This window comes from Rattus norvegicus, chromosome 9 (assembly GCF_021556685.1).
Source record: "Rattus norvegicus strain SHRSP/BbbUtx chromosome 9, alternate assembly SHRSP_T2T, whole genome shotgun sequence".
NCBI classification, from domain to species: Eukaryota; Metazoa; Chordata; class Mammalia; order Rodentia; family Muridae; genus Rattus; species Rattus norvegicus.
Window position 1 is genome coordinate 31,354,260 of NC_141542.1, and position 20,702 is coordinate 31,374,961.

The 20,702-nt window shown below is 39.3% G+C and overlaps 2 protein-coding genes across 47 annotated transcripts in view; one reads left to right on the forward strand and one right to left on the reverse strand.

The window, feature by feature from the left end:
• Supt3h (SPT3 homolog, SAGA and STAGA complex component) overlaps positions 1-20,702 on the reverse strand; it is a 335,078-nt gene that overhangs the window by 278,985 nt on the left and 35,391 nt on the right.
• The window catches only part of Runx2 (RUNX family transcription factor 2), a 326,063-nt gene continuing 321,411 nt past the window's right edge, over positions 16,051-20,702 (forward strand). For 6 of the 12 annotated variants that reach the window (XM_087567020.1, XM_087567026.1, XM_087567021.1 and 3 more), the window contains exon 1: positions 16,051-17,464. In XM_087567020.1, coding sequence (XP_087423146.1) covers positions 17,095-17,464 — 370 coding nt within the window. In that variant the 5' untranslated portion in view covers positions 16,051-17,094. 12 annotated transcript variants of the gene reach the window in all.

Below are 20,702 nucleotides of genomic sequence, written 5' to 3' on the forward strand. Positions count from 1 at the left end.
CAAGATTCAACACAAAATTATTATGAACTCAGTAATTCCAGTCTAGGTGTTATCAGAGTCTGACATCATTGGCGGGTGTGCTGCTTGTTTGGGGGTTATCAAGGCAAATTAGAAGTGGCTACTCACTGGGTTTAGGATTGTAACACGGGTTGCTGAGAAAGCTCTGATTCCACAGTTTATCCTCAAAGCTTTGTGCTAGGGTGTCTTGATCTAATCAAATACAGTGGTATCTACTCAAAGCAAGCAGCAAGCATTCTGAAAACAAATCCTGACAACCGCCCACCCCACACCAACATTTTGGTAGTGCTGGGTTAATAAGACACAGGCTGCTATACTTTGACACGTGGCTGTTGAGGAGGAAACCTTTTCACCTTTTAAAAGAAAACTTGAAATTATTCACTAAAAAAAAGTAAGAAAATTCTGATTCACCAGGAATCAGTTCCACTGTCAGCAGCTAGTTCAGATGGGATGGCTGGTAAAATCTTGGAGGATATTTGGGAGGGGTGGGGATGTGGTAATTTATCTTACTAAGAACCCACTGGAACTTGCTCCCAAAAGAAAAGACTCTGAAATTAGATAATGAATATTTGAACAATATTGCAAATATAATTTTGACCTCAATGAAGTATACACTTCAAATGGTAATTTTTATACTACTGTAAAAATGTGTACTTGACAATTAATGAGTTAATGAGTCCCTGGGACACAAAGTCTAAGACAACAAGTCTGCACGTGACTGAAGGACTACGTCTAAGTCAGACAGTCCAGTAAAATGGGTTACAATGCTATGGGGTCAACTCACGTCTAGCCTCAAACCAACCCCAGGATGAGCTGTTAAGTCTCACTGGCACCAGGGAGTCATCATGTCTTGAAACAAGTGCAACCCTTTGTATCCTATGTGTCAGCCAGTCACCCTCCACCTGTGGGCAAGTGGGCACTGAACACTGCAGCAGTGAGTCTTCGGGTCCACAGGTGAGGTGAGGTAGCTATGCTGTCCCTGTAGGTTGTGCACAGTGCCTACTACTAAGGGAAGAAAATGTAACCCGAGCAACCGCACCATTCGCCTAGGGTCACAGGGTGACAATGAATGGGACGACTCCCCCAATGCACAGATTCCAGCTACGTAACCACAGTAAGGTCTTCATTGCCCTCCCGTTTCGCACATGTTCATGCTTCTATCCTTGACTTAGGCTCAGGATTTCCCTCTGCTTTGAGACTTTATTTTAGAGATGTTTTTGGTTGGCTGGTTTGAAGAAGAGCAGGGGTGGTGGCCTTCACTCTTTCACAAACAATTCTTGTCATCGTGTCTCTTCCTTGCCAAAGCCCTAGTTTATGTAACAAACTGACAAAGGGTGACAAATCCTCAGGAGTGTGCACATGCATGTGCATGCATACACGCGCGCGCGCGCGCGCACACACACACACACACACACACACACACACACACACACACACACACACACCTCTGCTCAGTCTTTACACTGTCATTATCTTGAAAACAACCACAAGGTATCTTACAACTGTCTGTAACTCCAGTCCCAGGGAATCTGACACTCTCTTCTAGCCTCCTTGAGAAGCAGGGGCATACACAGTACACAGACACACATGAGGGCAAAATACCCCTACACATAAATTTAAAATTAATAATAATAATAATAATAATAATAAAATAGTCTCTTAAAACGAAATCCCAAATATCACAACAAAGATACAGACAAGTAAGCAAAACTTAAAAACATAAAAATCATGACACTAACAGTTGTCCTATTTTATTTTTTTTTTCTTTTTTCTTTTTTTCGGAGCTGGGGACCGAACCCAGGGCCTTGCGCTTGCTAGGCAAGCGCTCTACCACTGAGCTAAATCCCCAACCCCAGTTGTCCTATTTTAAAAGATGAACAAACCCTTAGCCAAACTGAGAAAAAAAAGAAAGCTCAAACAAAAAGACCCTGGCACTGCCACCACACAGATACACAAATGACACAAGAGGACTAAGAACAATCACATGCCTAGACACAGCCTCCTCACTGTCAATCATGAAGGCATACCAAATCAAAACAGACAATAACATGGAGACCGAATCAGTAATAAATGGCCCCTATCAAAGAAAAACCCAGGACTTGATGGCTTCACTCCTAAGTTCCACCAAATTCAAAATAATAATAATACCAATCCCCCTATAAAGATTTAAAAGGAGGAGGAGGAGAGAGGGAGGGAGGGACAGGAAAGAAAAAGGGAAGGGGGGAAATTATAATTCTTTCTTATAAGACCACATTTACTGTGCCACTTGACAAGGGCGTTAAATCATAACCTAATATCCCTGAAAAGAAAATGATACAAAGTCCTCAGCAAAACAGCAGCAAGCCAAGTTGAGCAGCAGATTACAAGGCTCCCTCACCTCCATAATAACCAACTAGGATTGAGCACTGGAGTGCAAGGATGGGCTACCATACAAGTCAATGTGATATACCAACTAAAAGGATGGTCACATGATCATATCAAAATGCTACCACTTTTCACAGTAGAAAATACTACAAAAACTAAATATAGGAGGAATATAGCTCAACAAAATAGAGGTCATCATATAGAATAAATCCATAGTTAACACCTGACTTAACATTAAGAAAACATGAAAGGAATGTTTTCCTCCATAAAAATAGGATGCCAACTCTCACCACCTCTTCAACATAGTACTTAAAGCCCCAGAGAAAAACTAAAACGACATCCAAAACAGAAAGGAAGAAGGTAAACTTTTTGTTAAAGGTGTCATGACCTACTTATAAAGGCATAAAGATCCCACTTTTAAAAATTAATCAGTACTAACCCAGGTGTGGTGGCACAAGCCAATTATGCCAGCTCCTGGAAGGTGGAGGCAGGAGAATCATGAACTAAAAGTCATATAACCTGAGCTACAAAGAAAGTTTGAGACAGACTTGGCTACATGATAGTTTGATAGACTGGGCTATCTCAAAGCAAACAGGAAACAATAACAAAACAACTAATTTGGGACTAAGAACTAAATTTGGTGAAGTTGCAGAACACGACTCATAAGAACCAGTAGGATTTTATATTCCAGCGATTTAGAAAGTGCTAGTCTGGACATGGGATCACTGGAAGTCTGAAGAGTAATCAGCAAGTACAGAGAGGTTAGCATTACTCACAAGGAGGTCTACAGACATACAAATGCAGCTCAAGATGGGGAAGCCTCACTCTCAAGGAGGGGGTCTCCAGGAAGAGCCTAACTGGAGAAAAGTGAACCTAAGGGCACAAGAGGAAATTATGTCCTCTGCCAGCTCAACTACTGCATGAGTAAGACAGCATCTCACATGCCTGCCTTAGCTGTCTAACACAGCACACCGAGGCTCCATCAGAAAGTTACAAGTATTCTAAGGTCAAAAGGAAAAAGAGAACGAAACCTGCCAGACACTGAGCCACCAACCAGACAGCTTACACAAGCTGATCGGGGCCCCAACACACATACAGCAGAGAACTGCCCCGTCTGGCCTCAGTGGGAGAAGACATGCTAATCCTCCAGAGACTTGAGGCCCCAGGGAGGGGGAAGACCTAGTGGTGGGGGAGCAACCTCTCAGAGACAGGAAGGGGAGCAGGAATGGGATGAAGAACTGTGAGAGGGAGGTGGGGGGACGGCTGGATTGTAAATAAAAAAGAAAAATCTGAAAGGACAGAGTAAACATCAAGGGCCAAAGCGTCATGGTGTAAGTTTGAAATCCTTACAGGAGAAATGTAAAATAACTCTGAATACTGATATGCTAAGGCACTGGCTGGAAACAGCAGCCATGAAGTAGGAGTGTAAGCATGCCAGAGGCCCTGAGAAAAGCAAACGGAAATGCTGAGGAAGGAAGGGGTTTCCAAAGATGCAGCCACTTAAAAGAAAGGAAGAATGCTTTGGCAGACGAAATGGGGGCCTGGAAATGGAAGAGGAAGAACCATGAGCTAAAACCCTGTCAGAGGAAACTTCCACAGCAGAGAAAAAAATGAAAAAGAAAACAGCTGAGGAGTCTGGAAAAAGTACTCCTCTTAAAAACATATCATCCACAATGTTGATGCAAGAGGGGATAAAAGGAAAAGGGAAAGGAATATTTAAAGTAACAGTGACTCAGAATCTTCTACACATAATAGGAGAAATGGAGCCACAGTTCCAGGAAGATAGCACACACGCATGCACGCACGCAAACACACACACACACACACACACACACACACACACACACACTCACTCATACATGCACACACTCTCACGATAGATAGACAGACAGACAGACTTAAACTACATTTGTGTGTGGCTTAAAGATAAGCTTTTTAGATGTGTTTTTGATGATTTCTTAGTGTCTAAGTGTCTAGAGTGGAGTTATCAGATCCAGAGGGCATATCTCACAGGACACGAGGATCATATGGGTCAGCCTGTCATTCATCGTAGGCTACAAACATGTATAGCATGATACTTCATGAATACAGTTAGGGATTTTAGCACAATGTTAAACATTCATATACGTAAACATTTAAAAGGAGACAGTATTGTTAAAAACCTACAGTCGTTTTTCTAGAAGCACTAAGAAATACTGCTGTCCTTATTTTCTTCCCTGTTGCTATGATAAAACACCGACCAAAAGCAACTTGGGAGAGGGAAGGTTTGTTTAGGTTTACAGATTATAGTCAATCATTAAGGAAGCAAGGGCAGGAGCTCAAAACCAGAAACTAGCTTGCTCTCTCTAGATTTTTCAGCTAGCTTTCCAAAGTGTGCCGGTCCTTCGGTATCATCAGTCAATATTCCCACACACACATGCCCACAGGTCAGTCTGATCTGGGCAATCCCTCAACTGAGACCCCTTCACGGGTGATGCTTCCTTGTGTCAAGCTGACAATGAAATCTCTCTCCTTATAGATCCCCTGCGCAGATACTTACTGTGAGCCAGCTCAGAGGACTGAACCTTCCCTGAGAGAGCTAGTCAGTGCTGAGCCAGTGTGAAGGCCCACGACAGCATTGTGCATTATGCAGGCATTATAAGCACAAGGTCACATGTTTTCACCAATAAGTACTGGGCAATATTTCAAGAAGTAATATCAATTTGCTGCAATCTGTTCCAGATAGTACAGGCAGGAAAAAGACTTCCAAACTCATGCTATAATATCAACACTACCCAAATACCAAAACCAAAGAAATTCAAATAATGAAAACTACAGAACGGTACCTTCCAAGAGCACATATATAAATATCACTGATATAGTATTAGCAAATCAGCTTCAATAATGTCTAAAAAAGTATATACCCCAACCAAGTGCAGCTTCTTCCAGATACGCAAGGCTGCTTTCAACATTTCAAATGTTGAATCTCCCGATCTGAGTCATCCAATAAAATGGGCTCCAAAAGTTCTATTATCCATCAAGACACACAGGAAAAGATTCTGATGTGACCCAACACCATTCAGACTGAGATCTTTTCAACAGATTAAGGGAAGAAAAGGAGAAGAAGGGGACTGAAGAGAGGGGTAAGGGAGAGGAGGGAAAGGGAGGGCAGTGGAGAGGGGACAGGAAGGGAGTGAATGGGACAGAAGTGGGAGGAGGGGAAGAGGGATGCAGCAGTCTATGAAACTGAGAAAGCAGATGCTTTGCCTTTCAAACCAACTGACAGAGGAAGCCTGGCTTGGTAGCTTGGGCAGGCACTCCAGGCACTTGGAAGACTTAGGTAGATCCTAAGAGCTGTTTGCAACAAAGTAATGGAGTTTCTTAGTATGGCTTTCAGTTTAGGAGAAGACTGGACAGACAGTACAGAGTTCCCATAGGCTCCTTCTAGGCACCGTAGAGTAATAGCTTGTATTGGTGCATGGAGTTGCTGCAACTGATGAACCCAACCAGTGTGGACACAGTACTGTTCGTCACAACTCTTAAGAAAAAAAGCTTTTGTGTTAAACAGTTCTATAGATTTTGCCAATAAATAATGTCATGTGTCCAACTCTGGCTGTATTGTGCAGAGCAGTTTTACTGTGTGGCCAGTGTGCCATCAACTCAATCCTCAAGCCCCACAGCTTCCCCTCTTCTGCTTTTACTAACTGATTTGTTCTAAGTGTACACAACTGTTCCATTTGCCTGCCAATCTGACCTTGCTCTGCTGCTCTGGCTTTTTGAGAACATCCTGTGGATGGATTATCTCACACACATTCACTTGTTTCATTTGTCTTTCTTTAAACTGCTGAATGCTGCCATAAGATATATACTCAAAAATGAGTAAACTGTCAGAAATATATACTCTTTAGGAGTTCCTGAATTTTTCTTTTTTTTTATTTTTTCTTTTTTTTTTTCTTTTTTTCAGAGCTGGGGACCGAACCCAGGGCCTTGCGGTTGCTAGGCAAGCGCTCTACCACTGAGCTAAATCCCCAACCCCTCCTGACTTTTTAAAATAATGAACTTAAAAACTAAAAGGACAAGAGTCCCGAGGACTTAAAACAGTACCCCCAGAGCAAAGCATGTAAATGTGCACTCTGATTTATTACTGAGTAACACACTGTCCAGCAGTCTCTCTCCTTCTGACTAAATAAATGGTGGAACTTTAAATGTCAAAACTGTTTTAATTTATTAGTTTTGGATGTATATCTCCCCTATGTGATTGATTAAGCATCTTTTAGTCACTTTAAGTATGATTGACAGACTTCTTCCTGCCTTCTAATTTACTGGATTGTTTCACCGCAATGATACCTTTTGTGTTACGTATTGACTTTTTAACTTTTTTCATATAATATAATTTGATCATACTCTATTCCTTTTAACAACTTGCCCAAGAGTCTTCCCATCTCCCTGCCCACCCAACTTCATGTTTTGCATTGGTATAGTACTGTGCAGTTTTTGTTTGTCTGTCTGTTTTGATTGGGATGGATTTTTTGTTTTGTTTTGAAAGAAAGAACAGTGATTGCCTTTTAAACTGTATTGTAAGTGAGCAATGTGACCTTCCATGGAAAGACCCTGGAGGACCCTGTTGGAGCTTCTGAGCACTTCTTTGTGCCCTGCCAGCCAAGCTATCTTAATCACTACTCACAATGACTTATGTGTGTGTCATCTCATTAAATGAAGGTCTGAGAAATGGTTCAGCCAGTAAGAATATAGACTGCTCTTACAGAGAAGACCTGAGTTCAGTTCCCAGTACCCATTTCAGTCACCTCATAACCCTTTATAAGCCTAGCTCCACTCTGTTCTCTGAACTCAAGAGGCATCTGCACTTACGTGTGCATATTCTTGTGTCTCTCTCTTACACTTTTACCCATACACACACACCATACATATATGAATAATATTGGAAAAAACTGATAATTATTGATAATATTTCAATTAAACATTTTTGCTTAAGCATTAAACCCAATGAATTCTCAGTAAAGAAATACTTCTATGGGTAAAGAATATAATATTTTCCATTTATTTTTATAGTTATTCCTCAATTATTCCATTATATATTTTTTATTAATGATGATGAACAACTGAAGTAAATATCAATATGATTGCTTCTAGAATATGTAATATATAAATGTTGCTAGTCAAGATGATTTATTTATAGTCCAACCTTATACCTAAAAGTGTTCTAAGGTACTTCGCAAATATACACAACATAATAATTATATGATGAATAGAAACTGTACTACAAGGTCAGTAGCTGGGTCAGTTCAACAGATGGTTATGAAGCACTGTAGACAATGCTTCACATGGCAATAAACCTTTAAGACGGATTTTGTAAACAGTCTAAGAATAAGAAACTTGATCGTGACTACAACTCATTCTTGCTTCTTCTGTAGTTGGTACCCACGAGACCACCAGTTCTCTAGGAATAACAGTACAGGTGCAGGAGTCAAAGCCTGGTTTGTAAATAAAGTTTTAGTGGAATGCAGACACATGTATTCATTTACTGGCTGCCAGCTTTGAGACTGCAACCAGAGCTGAGTTGCTGACAGAAAGTCTACAACCCCTAAGCCAAAAATATTTATTATTATCTGCCTCTTTATAGAAAAGGTATGTCAGCCCTTGGAAGAATATCAACTGGTATGACACAAATTAAAGATTCAATGCCTCTGAGTTAGATATAGGCTTCTGCTCCCCAGACTAATTCTTGAAAATGTAAGATTTAGAAGAAATAATACAAGCTAATAGTAATTAGTTGATGCAAATGAACTATTTAGTTTTATTTTATCTTTATTTTTACTTTACATGTACAGATGTTATGTCTGTGTGCATGTCTGTCTAACGCATGTATGTCTCATACCCACAGAAGCAAGAGAAGGTGTTGGGTCCCTGGAACTAAGCATTACAGTCAGTTGTGAGCCTGGATGTGGATACTGAGAACCAAACCCTGGTCCTGTGCAAAAGCAGCAAGTGCTCAGCTCTGTCCATCTCCGCTGTTTATTTGAAACATTATTTGAACATAGTGCACACTGGCTTTAGCCTGGCTGGTACTCCTACCTCAGCCTCCCCTGTACGCATATGCACCACCATGGCTAGAATGAATGAACTTTTAAGAGTATTTTTATACATTCTAGAAGGATCCAACTGAAAGGAAAATGACATACCATTTTCTCTATAGGTGTTCGGTCGGTCCTGAGATGCTTCACTACAAACTTCAAGGTTAAGGTTAAAACTATAAACTGAAATTAAAAATTACTAAGTATAACCCAATCGATTCTTATAAATTCATTTTTAATTTTTTTCTTTTTTCTTTTCTTTTTCCCCCCTTTGAGGCAGAGTTCCTTTGTATAGCTCAGACCTTCTTGAAAGTCCCTCTGTAGTTCAGGCTGGCCTTGAACTCAGATCTACCTGCCTCTGCCTCCTAAGTGCTGGGATTAAAGGTCTGTGCCACCACTGCCCAGCTAATTTATTCTTTATATACCACACAAATGAAGTTTGCATTATTTTAATTTTAAAACTAATTCCTAAGTTACTTAAGCACAAAATGCTTCATTTTTCAGAACTCACTGACTTCATTAGTAATTCATCAAGTACTTCTTTTAAGACTAAATTAATACTATCATTGTCAACTTGATGTGCCTTAGGATAACTCACTGACACCCAGAGCCTATATCCAAGTTTCCTCAAGTTGTCTAAAAATAGCCTGTGTGGTTCTTTTTTTTTTTAACTTTTTTTATTAGCTATTTTATTTATTTACATTTCAAATGTTATCCCCTTTCCCGGTTTCCCCTCTGGAAAATCCATTCCATCCTCCCTCCCCTTGCTTCTATGAGGGTGCTCCAACACCCACCTACTCACTCCCGCTTCCCTGCCTTGGCATTTTCCTACACTAGAGCATCGAGCCTTCCCGGGACTGAGGGCCTCTCCTCTCATTGATGTCTGACAAGGCCATCCTCTGCTACATATGTGGCTGGAGCCATGGGTCCTTCCATGTGTCTACCTGGGTGGTGATTTAGTCCCTGGGAGCTCTGGGGGTTCTGGTTGGTTGGTATTGCTGTTCTTCCTATGGGTTGCAAACCCCTTCGGATCCTTCAGTCCTTTCTCTAACTCCTCCAATGAGGACCTCATGTTCAGTCCAATGGTTGATTGTGAGCATCTGCCTCTGGCAGAGCCTCTCAGGAGACAGCTATATCAGGCTCCTGGCAGCAAGCACTTCTTGGCAACCACAATAGTGTCTGGGTTTGCTGTTTGTATATGGGATGGATCACCAGGTGGGGCAGTCTCTGGATGGCCTTTCCTTCAGTCTCTGCTCCACACTTCATCTCCATATTTCCTCCCTTGAGTATTTTATTCCCCCTTCTAAGAAGGACTGAAGCATCCACACTTTGGTCTTCCTTCTTCTTGAGCTTCATGTGGTCTGTGAATTGTATCTTGGGTATTCTAAACTTTCAAGCTAATATCCACTTATCAGTGAGTACATATCATGTGTGTTCTTTTGTGACTGGGTTACCTCACTCAGGATGATATTTTCTAATTCCATTTGCTAAGAATTTCATGAAATCATTGTTTTAATAACTGAGCAGTACTCCATTGTGTAAATGTACCACATTTTCTGTATCCATTCCTCTGTTGAAGGACATCTGGGTTCTTTCCAACTTCTGGCTATTATAAATAAGGCTGCTATGAACATAGTGGAGCACGTGTCCTTGTTATATGTCAGAGCATCTTTTGGGTATATGCTCAGGAGAGGTATAGTTGGGTCCTCAGGTAGTTCAATGTCCTATTTGCTAAGGAACCACCAGACTGATTTCCAAAGTGGTTGTACCAGATTGTAATCCCACCAACAATGGAGGAGTGTTCCTCTTTCTCCACATCCTTGCCAGCATCTGCTATCACCAGAGTTTTTGATCTTAGCCATTCTGAATGGTGTGAGGTGGAATCTCAGGGTTGTTTTGATTTGCATTTCCCTTATGACTAGAGATGCTGAACATTTCTTTAGGTGTTTCTCAGCCATTCGGTTTTTCTTTTTTCTTTTCTTTTCTTATCTTTCTTTTTTTGACATAGCAATCCATCTAGGTTCACAGATATAGCTAACCTTTGAGAAATCAACACCAGTTCCTCTTTAAACAACCTATTTATATATAGTATATTCTCATCTCTTTATGAACTTGTTCACTGAAAAGCCAGAAGTGGTCTCCCCAGTATTCATGCACGGGAAGGACGTCAGCCACAGTGGGAGGAGGCCTGTGTCTCTGTAGACTGTGTTGGGAGAGCAGGGAGGACACAAACTTCTCTTAGAAGGTTAGAATTATTATAAGTATATTCTTAAGTATATGTATTAATCAAGTGAAAATTCTTGTGAATTGTTTTAATAAAATTATAGCAAATAATTTTTCTTTTTATTAAAAGAAACATTTTTGCAAAAGTCTAGAGTTCACTACTATTCACTAAAAATGTCAGTTTTTCGAAGCACCAAATATTTCTTTTAAAAAGACTTGTAATTTTAATTATAGTTTTGAATTTTGAACAAAGCTTTAATCATCTCATAAAAGACTGGTAGCCTGCAAAATTACGCCTACATACTTAGAAACTGACTTCTTCAGCAATTTATTTCAATGCTTTCAAGTGTTTACTAAAATGTTAAATTTATAGACACTGTTTATATAAGTAATATCGCTTTTTAAACATACTTTAAGAAATAGTAATTTTTCTTAATATTAATATAACCAGAGAATACAAATATTTGAATATTTCTAATTTTTTTAAATCTTTAAGTTCAAGTAGAGTAATTTTTAACTGCTAAAACGTCTGAGAAATTGAGATTTCCAGTGGGAATACTGTCAAATTTGTAAAAACAAAAAGATCCGTATTCCACTGCTTCACTTTCAATATTCTTTCTGTATTGTTAATTATGCCTGAACTCACCATAAATTACACATAGAGCTTAACAGAGACCTCAGTCCACAATAGCCTTTTCTGAACCCAATGAAAAATCTATACACAGCAATGAAACTGGCATGCAAATAAAAGAACTGTCAAGACATGTACTCCTGAAACAACCCTACAATAACTATTCGAAAGGCTGTGTGTGGTCTCTTCCATATATTTTGGCAAGATGCACTTTCTCTGACCACAGTCAGATTCATCCAAAAGCAGTGGCACTGGAGAGCCTCTGTCTCACCTGTCAAACTTGAGGAACATTCTTGCAAAGACCACCATGAGTCCGTGAAGAAAAGCCACCCTGCAACAGCTGTTATCTTCTAAGGGAGCCAGGAGCTCCAACAATTAAGCAAATCATCGTTAAAAGAGATACAGACAATAACGCCCAAATCTAAATGCTGAGACGGTAATCCATACATCCTGGGACGTGCAGAGGGGCCGTTCACCAGTGATACTAACAGTCTTTCATAGTCATCTGATGAAATCGCTTTCTATTATTTGCCAATTGAAAAACATCTATGTATCCTTTTCTAATTCTTGGCCAACCTCCTTTTAAGGTAAAACCTTAAAATACATCTAAATTATCAAGGTATTAAAGTCATCAAAATGGCTGAAGTTTGACAACTGACAGCTCAACAGTTGAAGACCTATAACTGGGAATGCTAAATATATTAAAAACTGACCTTTTTATAAGATGCATGGATACATTTTTAGCTGCATCATATAAAAGTTTCCTTTTGCTTTACTCTGACTTCCTCAAGTTCATGGACAGAAGGGGAAAGTGTTGATACAATAGTGAGTGAGACAATTACTCAGAAAAGAAGCATAGTATGCCTCAGTGGGCTTGATTCAAGCCCTGCCCATTACCCAACAACAAATGATAAATTGGACTTTAAAAAAAAAAATGCACCTGGCTCTCCAAAAAGCTTACATAACCAACAGTATCTAAAATTGTAGTTTCGGTGCCTTATGGTTGGCAAGGCCCTCTAATTCTGTTCAGTACTGGAATAATTCAAGTAAACAAGAGAGTGGTGGCCTATAAAGCCTTTTCCAAGACAAGTGACACCAGTTAAGTTCTCACTTCAGAATAATGTCACCTGCAGTCACGTCCTAAACCACAAAGACAAAGCGACAAACAAGGTTCCCATGTATTAGGCTGCCTACCCCACACTTACCCTTACTGTGTGTGCAAGCACAAAAGTTAGTTTCGATTTTCCCTAGATACACTAACTTGCATAGCTAGGATATTATTTTTCTTTGGTTTGGTCAGAATCATGTTTGATATAAATTTTATTAAGTGGTAGTGGATGTAACATTGCATTGTGGGTAGTCGTTTCCTGCTTTAGTCTGGCCACATCCTCAGCTGTCATATGAGCATGTTTCCCACATTCTGTGCAAGTTGTCATATTTTTCAAAAACATTCTTACAAAAATGACACATTCAAAGATAAATTGCTTTAATAATTATAAGAAACATAAAGTATTTTATGCAGGTACATTACAGAAGTATAGACCACCACACTTCAGAGAGTAATCCCAGAAGTTGACCTCACAATCAGAGTACTAATGTCATGCAAAACAATATGCCCAAGTAAAACAGCATAAAGGAACGAGTTGAAGGCAGATTGGCAGAAACAAAACATTCCTGGACAGAGTTCTCAACGGTCTCTAAGACCTGAGGTACAGTACACGGCACAAAGGGCTACACCTCAGACCCATCAGGTACTCAATAGTGAGCGCTAAGATGTCAATGTTCCTCAATAGAATTTTAAGAGAGTTCTGAATATATAGAAAAGTGAAAGCATGGGAAAAGAAAGTAAAAAAAAAAAAAAAAGCCTGGAGTTAGAGTAAAAAGGAAGAAGAGAGGAACAGAAATGAAGGGGGGACAATAGGAGGGGGAGGGACAGAAGGAGGGAAGGAGGAGAAGGAGGAGGGAGGAGGTAAGATGTGGACAATAACTTAGGAGGTTATCTTTGGGCATCCAATCTGCATATTACATCACACTGAGAAAGACCACTGCCAGGAGTACACACACATGAAATGAGTAAACAAGAAAATCGTGGTGCTGCTTTTTTTTTAATATTATCAATTTTTAAAACTCATAGCCAAGTTCAAAATAACATTCTGTACTCACAACCAGATATGAATTCTTACATTTGTATATAAAGACGTGACATCTTTAACACAACATCTCATAATCATTATTTAAAATATAAAACAATAATGTGTTGCCAACCCAAGACAATTTCACATCTTTAATACAAGTCTGATAAATGCTAGGTAAGCTTAAACAGCTATGTATTAAACCTTGAAAAAAGAAAAATTGTCCACCAAAGGAAAACATAAATTATTAAATATTAAGTTAAAATTAATTAAGAAAGTCCCTAGCCCATGTCTCATAAGCAGAATATTTTAAGCCAGAGTGGGCATCCAGAATTTGCTAGTCATTTTCTTACTGTTTCAACTAAAAGAGTAGAAAAGCAACATTATAAGTTCAAAGTATTCCATTTTTAGAACACAGAGACTGGCACAGTATTGATAAAGTAGGGCTACTGTGTTAAAATGCAAGCAGTAGCTGAGCAAACAAAAATTAATTTAAATGGTAATATTGAATATATAGTATTTAAGGTATTACTATACCGCTACATTCAAATATCTTGATATTTTAAGAACTTTGACAATTCTGAAAAAAATATTAATTGCAAGATATAAGAAAGCAAGACACTAATTTCATGATTTAAGACCGATTTCAAATTTAAAGCTGTATGTCATTGTTGTCACATGAAAATACAGAATTTATAGGGTACAACTAAACTTGTTGCTTACTTCACAGCAATTGCCAGTGTATCCCCCAAAAGGATTACATTTAAAAGGTCTTTAAAAAGAGTCTGTGGTCTCCACTTCTGACTATAAGCATGGGAAGTCTCTAAACAAGCACCTTCCACCATGGCTTTTCCAAAGCTGGCTCCCTCTCCATCCCTAGCAGCCATTTCTAACAAAATGCAGTCAGTATCAAAAATGTTACCACGCACCAGTGTTGTCTTTAAATTTCTACAACAATGTCCAGGTTGCTCCTGAGTCTAATTTGAATTGGGAAGGGGATATGTGGACAATGGATGCATAAATTTAAACCATAATGTAACACTCCTGTTTTTCTCCTGTCAGAATTTGATGAACTTCCCACAATACAGAAAGGCCAGGTTCAGCAGTGTCTACCAAACTCTTGTGTCATGAGAGTAAAGACCGGAACTCACAGACTCAGGAAATAAGGTTAGGCTATCTGCAAAGGAGACCATGTAAGTACAAGGTAAATGAGATGGTGGTAAAGATTATTCAAATTAACTTTAGGTCAATTTGAATGACCAAAATGTATATATCTTTTTTGAAAAAAAATAAGGAAAAATATTCCATGAAAGATGAGGACTTAAAAGTCTTGGACACGCTAAGGAAAGGCATTTACTTACTATCCTAAAGCAACTACCCACACATCTTCATCTGCCAAGTGTACTATTCCATGTACACATGGAACTAAGTTCAGAAACTCCACAGATTACATGGACAAGCCCTCCTTTTATTTACTTTGGATGCTAGAGATAAAGATCGTACTGGCACACTTTATTTATGAGAGGATAATAGAGCCACTTTTTTCTTCTCTGCATGAATAATGACCCTAAATGAAAACTTCAGTGTAAGAAATGCTTTACAGTAAGATATGAGTCTGGCCTCAAAATCAAACAACAGAATGTATTGCTGTGGTTTTGTCATTAAAAGTTGATTCTGAAAAAAAGAATCTAGACACTTGAAAAATAAGGGGTTAAAATCAGTCCCATGTCTATGCAGGATATGTTAAAAAAATTTTAAAGAATCTTATGAACATGATTTCATAGACAGATAACTTTAACAGGAACCCAAACCAGATAATGAGCTATGTTGGGGTGGACAGACACAAAGATATTTTACTTCTGTCACCCTCTGAGTCGCTCCCTCTTACCTCCATTGTGCACCCCAAGTAATTTTTTGTCCTTCCATGTCCCCACCCACCGCCAAAGCCATCCGTTACATGCCACTCCTGGTTACCATCACACTAGGACGAAGTCTAACATGCAAATTCAGAGTGGCGTGGATAAATGGCAAGAAATGCCTAGGAAATTGGTCTGCTCGCCTTTATAATGTTTGTTGAAAAATCCTCCATCGCTCCCAACTGATGAAAACAGGAAGCTCTATTCATAAATGTGAAATTCACTGCCTATGATATATAATCATCCTAATAAGAAAATGAGCTCTAGACATACATGTCCAAGAGGGCAAAAGAAGAGATAGTTTCCCAAAGATGGTTTCAATTTTCTTCTGAATCAGAATTAGCAAATCGAGACGACTAACATACTCTGTCTGCGTGCATTATTCCTTACTACACACAGCATTTTGTAATTTATTTCAAAGCTTCCATTATAAACAAAAAAATACAGTTTCTGTTAACCCACTCTATTCTGAACTATGGAAACTACTGAATATCTCATTATATATGCAGAGCTGAAGCCCAAAGTCCTGTTACAGTCACTTCCAAGCGGACTAAAGAATCATACAAAACGTTTCTTTTAGAGATAAAATCCAGTCATGCAGAAAATTAACACTATTCCAACAACCTGTATCCTGCAGGTCTTGACATTTGTTTTTTTTTGGTTTTTTTTTGTTTGTTTGTTTGTTTTTTAAGATCTTCAAAGTAACCAAGGGATGATGGTAAAAATAATATAAATGATACTAATTACATTTAATCTTTATTGTAAGAGCTACCACCTAATAAAAAAATCAACTACACAGTCATGATTTAGTATTTGTAAAGGAATCCCCAGGCTAACACTTTTGTGACAGCCAATTACAGTCAATCCCGGCAAGGAGTTTGCGAGCAGACCTTTGGAAAGGTAAACTGTTTTACAATGAGTTACAGATCTACAAGCTTAGGAAGACAAGCAGGAAAGAAGCAGCCACCCTGGGAAATCCGAAGCAGCCCTGAAAGTGATACAATCCCAAGATGTGACCCACTGCGAAGCAGCAGTTGTTCAGAACGCCGCACTCACTTGAAACAGTTTTGCTCACTTTTCCATAGACATAATAATGAAGGAAAGAGAGGAGGGGTAGAGAAAAGAGAAGAAAGAGCAGACGAGGGAAGGAGGGAAGGGGGGAGTAGGGAGGTGGTAGAAAGGAAAACCCTTAGCTGCAGAGTTCTGCTCTCCAAGTGCTTAACCTTACAGGAGTGTGGGCTCCTTCAGCATTTGTATTCTATCCAAATCCTCATGAGTCACAAAAATTAAAAAGCTATAACCTTCTGAATGCCAGGAAGGCCTCACCACAAGCCTTTTGTCAGAGAGGGAGAAAGGGAGGGGGAGGAAGGGAGAGAGAGAGGAAGGGAGGAAGGGAGAGAGAGCACCCATAAGTAAAGAGACAGAAGGAAGGGAAGGGAGAGGACAACAGAAGAGAAAGAGGGAGGGGAGGGGAGAAGGAAAAAGATTGAGAAAGAGGGAGGGGAGAGAGAAAGGGGGAAGCCACAGTGGTAGGCAGTCCCACTTTACTTTGAGTACTGTGAGGTCACAAACCACATGATTCTGTCTCTCCAGTAATAGTGCTTGCAAAAAATAGGAGTTTTAAAGCTTTTGCTTTTTTGGATTGTGTGAATGCTTCATTCGCCTCACAAACAACCACAGAACCACAAGTGCGGTGCAAACTTTCTCCAGGAGGACAGCAAGGAGGCCCTGGTGTTTAAATGGTTAATCTCTGCAGGTCACTACCAGCCACCGAGACCAACCGAGTCAGTGAGTGCTCTGAGCACAGTCCATGCAGTAATAGTAGGTCCTTCAAATGTTTGCTCACTCCTTTTTGTTTTGTTTCCTTGCTTTTCACATGTTACCAGCTACATAATTTCTTGACAGAAAAAAATAAATATAAAGTCTATGTACTCCAGGCATACTGTACAACTAAAACAGGGACTGGGTATGGTTTGTATTTTCAGTTTAAGGCTGCAAGCAGTATTTACAACAGAGGGCACAAGTTCTATCTGGAAAAAAAAGGAGGGACTATGGCGTCAAACAGCCTCTTCAGTGCAGTGACACCGTGTCAGCAAAACTTCTTTTGGGGTAAGTGCTACCTTATTTTAAGTCCTTTTTTTCTGTGAACCTGTTGAGTGTGAAGGTACAAGGGTAGTGTGCTGCGAGCTCTCCTAGGTCACAGTGTGTGAAAGATCATGATGATGCTATTTTCTCTCACTAGAAATTGAAAAGTGAAATTGCTGTAAATATTAGTACTTGGCATGTGTAACTAACTCTCAGGGTAATGGCTTGAAATCGACAAAATTAAATGAGCTCATGTTAATCAAAATGTTTTCCAGTGTAACAGAAATAAGGATGTTAAAAACAGTGAAAGCTTAATATTCTCATGAACTTCCCTAGAATAAAACTGGATGTTGAATTAATCAAAGTATTGTTAAGTTATTGACTCGGCAGCTCCCTGTATTGAAACAAATTTCCAAAAGGAAGCAATTTTACAAAATAGCAGACCACAGAATTATTGAAACATTGTGGTCTACCGTGTATGACACAGGAGTAAACCTGAAGGAAAGTTAGCCTTTTCAGCCGCTCCACTGAAAGAATTCTCTCTACGGCTTGAAACTATGTCTTTAGATATCTCTATAAGCCAGTTTCTAACAATCTTCTGTGACTGAATCAGACATGCAACCAGAAGAGAGGCATTCCCAGGACACCAGAGCTGTTCTGAAAAGATCTTCAGTGCTCAGGACACTGAATGTGCATGAAGGTGAACTTTTCTAATAAGTTTACGTTTAATTTTATATCTGCACACTATTGCTCCCACATGGAACTTGCTACAACATACAGCAAACACTGAAACCTCTAAGATTCTTTTGAGCACATTCTTAGACCTACCAAAATGAATACCGTTTTTAGTCTCATGAAAAATAAACTCCACAAGGATACCCTGAAGGATTTAAAAGAGCCATGCCGACGAAATCATGCTGGACTTTTAAAACAAAACAAACATAATGCAGTCTCTTAATATTAAATTTTCTGCAAGTGCTGATTCACATATGTAAATGTTTCAATCCTCATCAACTGTCATGCGAGTGCAGTAAAATGTCCACTTACATGATTCTCTTTATGATATCCAACATGTCCAAACTACACAGCAGATTTTAAAGACTGGCTTTTTGGCTTTTAAATAAATCCTTGGCTGCAGAATCTTCAAACTAGCGATTGGAGTTCCCATTACTCCTCCTCCTCCTTCACACATCTTAACTGGGTCCTAGGACAGGACTTGTCTTAGCTTAATTCAAAGAGAAATAATTTAACCTAAAAGAAGGAAGGTGGTCTCTTAAAGGGTAAAGAAATTTACTTCAGGTTTTACTTTTAAAATAAAGAGAAATTGCTATAATGACTCCTACAGCAATCAAAAGTAGGTCATCTCAGTTACAATTTATGCAATGGAATAATCATAGATTAATTTGTAATTTCAATAGTGGGCATAAGCATTACTATTAAAAGCTTTGCCTTTAGGAGGCAGAAAATAACTACAACTAGAGTGCACCATATCTCAGGATAGTCCATATTATATACACAGTTCACAAAGGAAATGTCACTGAGAAACAAGAAAAACCTACGTTAAAGCTATTGTTCTGTGGAGAGATTACTTGGGGGCGGCGGCAGCGTGCAGTTAAGAAACATTTCAGACCTGGAGGCAGATCTGTCACAAAGAACGTGTTGAAATGTCCTTGCTCTATCATACAGGAGTAGCAGTGGGTCTTAAAGTTCTGTGACACTCTTAATGACTATTGTATATTAAAGTTTCCAAGATCTGACCAAGTTTAAGAGTTAAATCAAGGCCACCTTCTAGAGCATGGGGGCTCTTTTTCACATTCTAACCAGGCTTTCTCTTCTAGAAGTGAGTCTCACCTTCCCTGCCTCCCCCTCCTCCAAACAGTACCTTAGGACAGGTTAGAGAACTTAACTCGAGCCTCCTACACCAGACTAATTACAGGCGAGGCGTGGACAATTGTTCCAGGTTATCATCACGTCGCATGTTTCCCCATCCCATAATGTTGGTGAGGCTCAGACCTCCCTTCAAGGTTACACTCTGACAGGGCTCAGCATAACCGCCTAGTGCGGTGTCCTCAATACATGCGCCAATTTTGTGAAATGGTTAAAGAAAGTTTAGGGAAGGACAAAGCATGCACTTACTGAGTATCTCGACCACTGGGCAGGAGGGAGGGAGGGTGGGAGAGAGCGAGTGGAGAGATGAAAAGAGAGTCTCAGTGTCCTTGATCTCTGCTACTTTAATCAAGACTTCCAATCTGTGCTACTCAAAACCATTACTTAATATGAATCAATCCTGTTGAAACAGAAGATTGACTCAGCAAGTATCTTAGCATTAAGGACTCGTCTGTGAAATCACATAAGCTGACGGCTCACATTTCCACAGAGTCTCCCCATAACAGACGACTTCTCTGATTAAGCATAATATGTAAACAGTCATTTCCAAAACAATAGTTGTGGTCTCTATCAACAACAATCATTCTGTAATTTCAAGATTCCCCAGTGACCAAGCTTTGTAGCGTGCTTCCCAGATAATTGAGATTCAGTTCAATAATCCAGAGAGAAGAATTAAAAAGAGCAAGCATTAAAGGCTACACTATAATATTTATTAAAGCTAAAACTGTCAAATAATGCCTGAAGAGACTACCTTCCATTCTAACAAATGATTCTACAAGATTAATAAATACAGATTTCAAATTTAAATCAAAAAGATGTTTTGAAATGTAAATGAAATTGCAGAAAAAGATCCGTTAAGTCTGAGTGAGTTTCTTGATAATTTTTAGGCACAAGAAAGGCATGAAATATACACAATTACATTATAGTATATTTTAATTCTTTTAGTAAAATAAAAATAATTTATTCGATTACACCCTTCAAGCTAATAATCACTAATGGTCAGACTTGTTTCAGTCAGCAGTGTTAAGTCGAATTCCGTAAGGTAGAAGTGTTCCAGCTTATTAAGAGAAGACTGTGGGGTGGGGGCTGACTTATGGAGGGGACTAAGATGTTATCACGAATGCAGAATTAATCCTTATTGAATAGAACCATTCACAAATCAAATCTCACTGTACTTCAATACTTCCAAGCAGCTCTAATCAATTACGAACCTCCTCTGGTGCTTCAGAACCCATGTGCTTTCAATTTCACACACTGGTGGTCCTCAAGTGCTATACTGGGCAGAGTTAAGACATTCTGTATCACAACTTTTTAAAAAAAAATATTCATCTAGAGGGCTTTATCCCCACCTCTCAAGAGCTGCTTGCAAGCAAAC